Below are 9,556 nucleotides of genomic sequence, written 5' to 3' on the forward strand. Positions count from 1 at the left end.
AAGTAACAGAAAACCATTTAAACTCACAGGATGCATCATGCACAGAAAACTTCCTGCTTGTCTTTTATGTTAATCCCTGCAGTGACAGTAAAGAAGGCAGCTGTGGGTACAGCAACAAAGCTCTCAGACGTGTCCTGCCATTAATGCACATATTTCTGCTGACTGGTGGAATCGGCAGCACACCAATTACGGTCCTGATGACACCCCAAAGAGTCAAATTGGGTCAAATATCATCTCAGTGTCCCTAGGTTGATCTAGCAATTTCACCTACCGTACAAGTACTTCAGAAATGGCTAAAAAGAGAAATTATAATGTGGATATTCACGTCAACCAAAACGTCTGTTCAGCCGGGTGTCCATTTTATATAAGCAAAGAGACCTTGCGTTTTCTGAGACTGTGCATCCGTCTACCAAAGGAACCATGGATCCATTTGGCGATTCATCTTTCTGCCGTAATCTGACATGCTGACAGCTCAATGCCCAAGCACATCTGAAGGCATCAAGTTAAAAGTTGAAGCTTTCGGTACAGCGGTTTTAGGCAAAGCCTGCAGGATTCATTGTGTCCTAATTAAAGCAACATTAAAGTGGCTAAGTAAAATGATTTTCATACCGTTTCCAGAGCCCTGAAATGGAACAATTTAGAGCGACTGTGACTAAAATGTCAAGTAATGTGTCTTTTGAGCTGAAAATGTCACAAGACGCTTTTAATCATTCTGGAGCACAAAAAATTCAAAGAGGCTAAAAATAATAATAATCTGTCATACATTATCTCTGAGAAGGGATTTGGGTTTTGCTGGCCTCGTTAGAATAACGGTAACCTGGTTTTGTTGAACATGCTATGCAGCCAGAACAGTAGGGAAAAAAAGAGCGTAAAAATCAATCATTTTTGTTGCACCTCACAAGGTGCAACCAATGGAGAAATTGGTTACACTACACAACTTCCCTACACAGAAGCTGCTATGAAAATATATTTTTTTTACCAGCCTTTTGCTTTAGGGACTGGTTCTGTATGAAAACAGCAGAGTATATAATTTGAAGTTTGTGGGCTATTGGTCCACAGGGGTCCGCCGATACTGAACTCTGCAACATCACAAATCAATTGTTATAGCTCATTTCGCTTTTCCCATGTTGACTCTTTCATACCAGAGCTCATTTAATGGTACACCACAAACCCCTTCAAAGAGGCAGTATTCTCTGTTGACTTTGTGACCAAAGTATATGATAAGATGAAGCTTTAAAAGTTTGCTTGTTAAAATGTATAAACCCAACGTAATGCTTGTTAAATGTGGAGTTTGGTTTGGATTTCCAGAGTAAGTGGCGTTGTTGCTGATAAAAATCAAATGACTGCTTTGCAAGTCATACTGCGCCAGCAGCTGCTGCCTGTAGCACTTATTAACCTAATTGCTTAGGTAAGGACAGGCGTTAATTAATGGCAAGGCATTGCATTTCAAACAAATAAAGTGAAATCCTATTCTTTACTTGCACTATGCGAGTTCAAAAGTTGCGTTTACAGGATCTGCACAAATCATTTTATCCTTTGAACTTTTCCTGTGTAGTCATTGCAGAACTACAAATTTCACTGCATTATATTTGGGTTTATATTTGTGGCGCGCATTTGTCCTGTATGCTGGCAGCAGGGAGGTTTGTAAGAGGCCTTAAGAAGATGGATAGAAAATGTGACTCAAAAAACTGGGGCAGACATTCACTTGCAGTATAAAGACATACTTCAGTTCAGAATGGCCCGGTTAACTGAGGATATAAGTGGCAACACTTCAACAATGTACACAAATGCTCTCTAGCCAATTCAACTGGGCTTAAACTATTCTGCGATGAAATAAAGGCAACATTTTCCAGTCTGCAATGAGAAAAAAAACTTAGAAGACATGTCGCTGTATTTGCTGCAAAAGATGACTTTACTTTTATCTGTTGGGTTTTGACCCAATCGAGCTAAATTATAATGCAAATCAAACCTTCCAGGTTATTTTTTGAAAAATTGAAAGTTATTCATACATAACACAACATCCCAATAAGCTTTGGGTTGTTGGATATTAAATTACATTAAAGTTTGTGGTCATAAAAAGACAAAATGTGGGGAAAAAAAAGCCACTTTTGGAAAGGAATGTAGACATCGACTACATCAGGCAAAGTGTTTTACCTTCTATAAAGTCAGACGGTGTGTAGACTTTGCTAGTTTGAGTCTTTTCTGCTGCCACCCTGTTATCCTGACGCGATGAGGCTGTGTTGAGGCTGTGCAGAGCCGCCTCCAGCACCTCTCCCAGCTCATCTCTCTTGTCCTTCCTCACGGGTTTCTCCTCTGGGTGACGCGTGAGCCCCATTTCCAGCTGGTACATCTTCTGCAGGGTGAAGCTCTCAAAAGGCACCACGGCGTACTCGTTGGGCAACCTGGTGCCAGAGCTTATCTCGGCTTTTGACAGCTGAGCTCGAAGGAACTCCTGCAGGTCAGACTGCTGGCTCTTTGCCCCCTGAACCTCTCCAAAGCCACCCCCCTGCAATTCGACGCCCCCGTCCCGCCCCTCTGGGAGTCCGTTTGCGGCCGTTTTCAGGCTCTCCTGCACCCTTTTGAGCTGCAGGCTGCGCTCCTGCAAGTCCTCCTTCAGCTGAGCGATCTGTTTCTTTAAGGAGGAGATGTAGAGGCGGTGCTGCTCCTCACGCTCCTGGAGGAGCATCTGGTAAGAGTGTGCTGCAGGCGGACCCCGGCTTTGGGCAGCATCCCCTGCTCCCCTTGTCCCGCCGGGCCCTGCTCCGACCACGGGCCCTGTACCTCCGAGGCTGGGGTGGTTGGACCCTGCATGGGGTAAAACGTGACTCAGCGGAGGGTTGTTGGAATGTGGAGGGCTGCAGGTCATCAAGTAGAGGAGTGAGAGGGAGCAGCAGAGGAGCACCAGCAGGCCCCCCACACGGGACACCCAGGTTAGCAGTCCGCGCCTCAACATAACTGCGTGCGGTATCAAAGCTCACACTCTCAGTAATATCATGTAACCTCACACACTCCAGCCTCAATCAAAACAATCCGTTTCCGATGATGTTCCATCACTTAGTAAGGAGGCGGGCGACTTGTCAGACCGACGTCATTTATCCTGAATTAGGTCGCCGCCTCTCAGGTCCCACTTTCTGTGAATTACTTCGTCATCGGAAACACAAATGGTCCACTTCGCTTCATGGTCTGCCGGACGACTCCATTCCAGACATCGTTAGGTCGTCCGTCACTCACAAGTGACTCATCTGTTTGAATTTACTACCGACTCCCTCACTCGCTCCACGTCGTCGTCTCCCTGTCTGTGTGGCTGTATCTGGGAACGACGGCAGTCAGCTGCGTGAGCGCAGAAAAAGCTGGCTGATGCATGAAGAGAACGTTTTAATGGGCACGTAAATCCTTCCTGCGGTCAGTGGTGGGGTTTTTCATCTTGGTTTCCTGACAGGGGACACAAGAGACATAAACAGTCATATTACATTCAAAGCGTTGCAAATCAGAATCCTCCCGGGCCCTTTTTGACGCACTGCTTTTAGGGTTGCGGAAAGTGCCAATTACGCATTCTTCAGGGCCACAATTTTGGAAAACAATATTGTTAGAGTAGATGTGCCTTGCTGCGAGGTGTAGAGCAACAGAGCGCCGTATATGTACATATAGCCACAGGCCAGTTCTGGATGTCGGGGCATATTACAGCTTAGTTTTAGTTACGGTTTCTGAAACGTAGCCAAAAAAAAAAAAAATTTCCTTCATGTGGTTTCTATTGTTTAATGTTCTTTTAATGAGATGCCACAGAAAGCAGTGGAATGACTGAAGTTTTTTCTCTGGCTGTGCGGCAGTGCTGCCCCTCACCTATCTGTTGATGAACATTTCCACAGTGGCTGCAAGCGTTCAGGTCAACGAGCAAATCAATTTGCCAAGGCCAGCCGAAGACCCTTTATCTTGAAAGTACAGGCTTTGATGTATATTCCTATTAAAAGCTTGTAGAGCAAGTTCTGTGGTATATCAAAAATATGCCGTTATAACAGAGGTCAGTGGGACTAAACTTGTCGGTAAACCTGAAGTCAGGAATTTGAGAAGCTGGACTATAAAATAACAAAACGCTGTCCAGGTTTTGTACAACTTTCCTTTAAAATGACTATTAAAAATAGAGAATTGAAAATAAAGCTTGCAAAATCTGTGGGCACCAAAGAGTTAATGTGACCACATCAAAACTTAAGGTGAAACGTTTCAAGCGAGTGACTGCAGGCTGGCTACAGCAGCAGAAAGCTTTAATAACCATCAGCTTGCGTTACTCAGTATAGCGCCACATACAACAGCAAAAAGGTAGATACTCCATGTAACAGGCATGTTGTATAAAAATAAAACGCATAGCTTACTATCATAATTCATATTTTTTAAATATAGTTTTTTTTAAATGGGTTCTAAAGAAAAGCAATTAAATGACATGTTAAGTTACACCTGATTCCATAATATTCTCACAAAAGATGATCAAATTACAAGTCATGTTACACCTAAATATGTGATATTTATCCATATATACTCGTCAATTTTAGTAATCGTTTTCAAAATCCTCATGAAGCATCACAACCTTTAATTTGAGAGATGTTTTCTTCTAAGCTCTGCTTGCCAAAAATAATAACTACCGGTTAGTCTTTAACCGCATCAATTGAATCCAGACTTTATTTTAAACAATTTTAAAAAATGTTGATGTCTGTCAGAGTCAGATCTTAAAAAAGGTTTCTACCACTACCATCTTAATGAGTGAGTATACAGAGTAAAAAAAAAAGTCCAGAATATTTTTTTCCTCAATTAAAATGATTATGTGGTAGGAAAAAAAAAAGTTAATGAGGGGAGTAACCATCTGTTTTGTGTAATCAGTGTTACAGATTAAAAGCCAATCGGATGGTCTGCATGCCCATTAGTGAGCAGCATGAACATCTGCTAACGCATAATTGGAGCTGAAATTATACATCAAGGAAGAAGTGTATTCCTTCATTTGACAGTAGCAGCAGATCGATAAACGTGCAAGTCTTTGGGATTGTCTCCTTATAGGCCTTCTGAAAAAAACCCCCTCAAACACATTTGCTCTTTTTTATCGTAGCGTTGTAAATTTCACACATTTAAGTTAACTAGAACCTAGAGTCAGCGATTTAGCTTTCGTTTCTTTTTGGGATGACCTTTCCTGGAAATCTACGTCTTGGAAGTTTGACAACTATCTGAAATGTTTTAAGCTTGTGAAAAATCTCCCTTTTGAACCTCAAATTGCTTGGGAATAGCTTTTTAACCCTAAAGAAGGTTCATGGACAGCAACAATTGCTCTCCTCTTGTTTAATAAGGTAAAGACAGAGGGGAATCTGTTCATTTTTGCATACTTGAGGCTAAATGAAAAATATTTTTGGAAATTTAGTAAAGACCACATGATTTTTATCCTGTCCCAACATGTTAAACCCAAAAATTTAAAGAGGATGTAATGTCTTTTAGGATGACTACATGAAAAAAAAAAAAAAAAATGTGTGCAATGGTGATATGTATATTTAGCAGTGCAAATGTGGATCTTCTGTATGAATGCATAAACATATTTTTTGTTAGTAAAGTGCTTCAGTATTTGAGCTACTGTACACGTCTGTAAATGCATCTCTGTATCAGTGTCCGTCCCTCCTGACTCCCCACACAGTCGGCTCTTTGACCCGACCGCCTGAAGCCGCAGCAAATGAAAGGATTAGTATGTGGCGGAGGTGAATACTGAACTGTGCTCCGACACATGGAGGGATCAGGAGACACAGGGCGTCTCTCCAGCAGGACGTCCACAGCTGACTCGAAAATGTTTGAGGAGAAGCTGAGCGAGGGAGAAGTGGGCGAGTCAGCGGTGGAGAGAGGGAGAGAGAGAGAGAGAGAGTCTTCTGAGACACAGAATCATCGTCAATTACAGGAAAACCCTGGTGATATCATTATGAAGCCGTAAATCATTTTATATGGAATGATGAACACATTTAAACAGGACACGCAGTTTGGTTTGGTAGCAACTGGTACTCATTACTTCTGCAATTTCCTTTTTTTTTTTTTTAAAGTGATTACATCACTTATGTTCTTCGATTTGACTTTTTGAATATTTTTTTTGTAGACTATATACATACATTTATTTTTACATTTTGGAGATTATGTCCACAACATTTTAATCCAATAGTAAAATTTTCAAGAAACAGTAAAAAAAAAAAAAAAAAAAAAAAAAAAAGATTTTGGGGGTCACCCCAGGGCACAGTTTTCTGTCTAATAACCAATAGTGAAACAGCAGCCAGCAAATAATTTCACTCAGCGTAAAGACTTTTCCCACATGATTCATTTTTATTGCAGTGGTTGGGCAATAGTTCAGTGACTAATATGCAAGCATTTCAGTACGAAAAAAAAAAAAAAACTGATTAAAACGCCAATTCAGGCTGATACGGCAGTGATGTCTTTCAGATAACTCGTCACGCCACCTTGGGTGAAGCAGTCAGCTGGTTTCGCAGAGCTGTGAGAGAAAGATTCATCGCTAGAAGGAAGGCTGGTAAGATTGTTATTTATGAGCAGAGACTCATGGTCAACTCAGTGGAATAAATGACTTGATTCAGCCCCGGTCATTTCTCTCCCTGTGACGATTGGCACGGCTGCAGTGCAGCAAAACAGGCTGCTAAATAATCTTGCTTTATTTTATTGGTGGCGGGATGCCTGGTGTTTGTGATTTCCCGTTCCCACAGTGTCCCTTCTCCTGCCCACTTACAAGGTCATAAAAAAAAGCTATTCCCACGCCCCCAGATATTTTCTGTTTTAGTTTTATGGTAACGCATAATTGTTCCAGAACAAACTATATTTTCATACACAGGTCATGTGACCGAATACAAGATGCTTAAATTAGAATTTCAATTATTAAGTGAGGGAGAATAAAAGCAAAAACAACTTTGCCCAATGTGAAAAACTAAACCTAACAACTGGTCATGCCCCCATCGGTGGCAACAGCTGCCATCGGACCACCAGTAGCGTACCATCACGCTACTACCATCATTTTGATGGTCAGTATAACGTTTGTTTTTCAACTCCTTTCATAAAGTTCCACTTTTACTTTGCCGTCCACAGAACATTTTGATCAAAGTGTATTTTAGTAACTCTAAAACACATCTTTGTGTTCATTTTGGTCAGTATTGGTTTTGAAATTCTGTTTTTGTTATATTTGTGCTCTTGCGTTGCAGCCGCACCCACTGACCAACAAAATTCAACTATGGGAGACTGATAACGAGACACTTATGGTTTGACATTCAAACTCTTTCATGGATATCATTTTTTCCAGTCTCTTTCCTATTGTTAAAGGTTAGGTATAATGTCAGGGAGTTGTTTCGTCATCTGTTTGCTAATTTCGTCATACTTGGACCTGGCATAATGCTTTTAAGATCTTTTACCTATTTCCCCCCCCCCTCATCTTGTAAGCTGAATGCATAGAAAACCCTCTAGATGTTACAAGACTGCATTGATTCCACAAAATATAGCTCTTGGATATATTGTTGAAATAAAATATAGCTCTTCAATATGTTGAACTTACTGGATCAAACATAAGCTTTGTTTTCCATCATTTAATGACGTTCGACCACAAATCCAGAGTGCTACACGTGGTGTAAACATTCACAAGTTGCTATAGAAAAAGGGTCAGATTACATTTAAAAAAAAAAAATACATTTAAATATAAAATTGAGTAAATTGAATCTGTCCAATCTGGATCCATTTACATTTGGTTACTTAACACAATATAATAAAATATATTTGTTTCCTGACTGTGTAAAGTGCCCTGAGATGACTCCAGCGTTGCAGTTGCTCTACACTAAAATGAACCGAGATAAATTATTGACGATGCTAGAGCAGACAGAAATAGGAGGTTAATTGTGAAGAGCGCAGCTGCATGCCACTTGCTCAAACTGAAACAACTGCAGCAATGCAGATAGGATGCACACTGACTCAAAGTTTTGTTTTGTTTTTTTTTACATAAAAGAGTTGAATTAGTCTGTCACATGATGTCAACCCAATCAAGGTATGGTCCACTTGGTAAGGAACAAACTAAAGAAAAACTACAGAAATTTTCACACAAATAAACAATAGGAAATACATATGGGTGTCACAGAACATTCTGTTCAAATGCACTATTATTTAAAGTTTTCTCTAGGGCTTGGTTAATATATCGGCTGCAAATAAATCATATCTGCCCACAGTATACATCGGCACATAACAGTATTTAGCAGCACATAACTAGGGTTGGTTTCAGTTTCTCATAGCATGCTTTAAACTCAGCTTAGATAGTAAATGATTAGTGGAAGGGCAAAGCTTTTCAGATTTTAAAATAGTTAAAAGTTGTTCTTATTTGTTTGAGCCTTATTTGAATTAATGCATTTCAAAAATAAAATTATCCATGATCCACGGTTGATACTCCTACGTACATGTCTGAATGGTTCCTTTACAAGTGTCCGTCTTCAATGTGTCCGTTACAAGACGAATCACTTCAGGTCATATTAATTAAGCAACAGTAAGTGCTGAAATTTTTACATTAATTAGGATCGCATTAGCAAGTTATGAGAAATGTATTTTTGTAAAGAAATAATACTTTTTTTCCTCAAATCTCAGTTCTATACTGCGTTGTGATTGTATCACTGTATACTGTGATGCATTGTGGCTGTTGACTCATTTTGATCTTTTTTTTTTCCCCACTTGGAGGACAGTTTCATAGTGGGATTTGAAAACTCTGCAATGGAGTCATTTTAGAATATTTCCTGAAAAAAAAAAAAAAAAAAAACTGTGTGAATTATACTTGTAAAATAGTCCATTATCTCCTGGTCTGACTACATCACTATGCAGACTGCTCTGACTGTTGATTTTACAGTGCGCTCTTTCACCTGTGGCTAGGCTCATATCATGGCCTCATATGAAATCTGCACAACACTTCCTGTCTTCTCTTTGTGTGGAGCGGAGACTTCCCCCTGAGACATAAGCAGGAACGACACCTGATAACAGCTTCCTGCTGTTTCAGTGCTTACGGTTTTCTGCGAATTTTAAGAAAAAAAAAAAAAAAAGAAAAAGAAAAAAGAAAACCCAGCCTGTGTAAATGTAATGAAGCTAAATTTGACATTATATATATATATATATATATATATATATATATATATATATATATATATATAAACACAGGTTTGTTTACCAACACAGCACGGAGGAAGAGAATACATTGTTCCGTTTCCTGAAATGGATCGACTGATAAATGTGTTTTTGCCCATATCACATATTTCATTTTTCATTCAGGAAATAAAACCAGATGTGTTGCTGAATGCGTGGGAGATGCTCAGAGATACAAAACCTCTCCTCTTAAAAAAATAGTAAAAAAACAAACAAAAAAAAAACAAAAAAAACGGCTGTTATAAAGAAAATGAAATATGAGAACAAATAATTTAGTATTTGGTGACCAGCGATGTTTTCAGCTCCAGAGCTCTGCGCCCTCTGCCCTAGCTTTTTCCTCCTTTATACAAGAGCTTCCTGCCAACAGGGGATCGGCAGG

The 9,556-nt window shown here is 39.8% G+C and overlaps 1 protein-coding gene across 1 annotated transcript in view; it reads right to left on the reverse strand.

Moving 5' to 3' along the window:
• Positions 1–3,429, reverse strand: part of LOC106941788 (chondroitin sulfate N-acetylgalactosaminyltransferase 1-like) — a 28,983-nt gene extending 25,554 nt beyond the window's left edge. Inside the window, exon 1 of the mRNA XM_015024906.1 lies at positions 2,155–3,429. Within this exon, the coding sequence (XP_014880392.1) occupies positions 2,155–2,953 (799 nt within the window). The 5' untranslated portion in view covers positions 2,954–3,429. The remainder of the gene's footprint in view (positions 1–2,154) is intronic.
• Positions 3,430–9,556: the final 6,127 nt, after the last annotated feature.

Source organism: Poecilia latipinna, unplaced genomic scaffold (assembly GCF_001443285.1).
Source record: "Poecilia latipinna isolate Pla-1442-1.1 unplaced genomic scaffold, P_latipinna-1.0 Scaffold3866, whole genome shotgun sequence".
Lineage (NCBI taxonomy): Eukaryota > Metazoa > Chordata > Actinopteri > Cyprinodontiformes > Poeciliidae > Poecilia > Poecilia latipinna.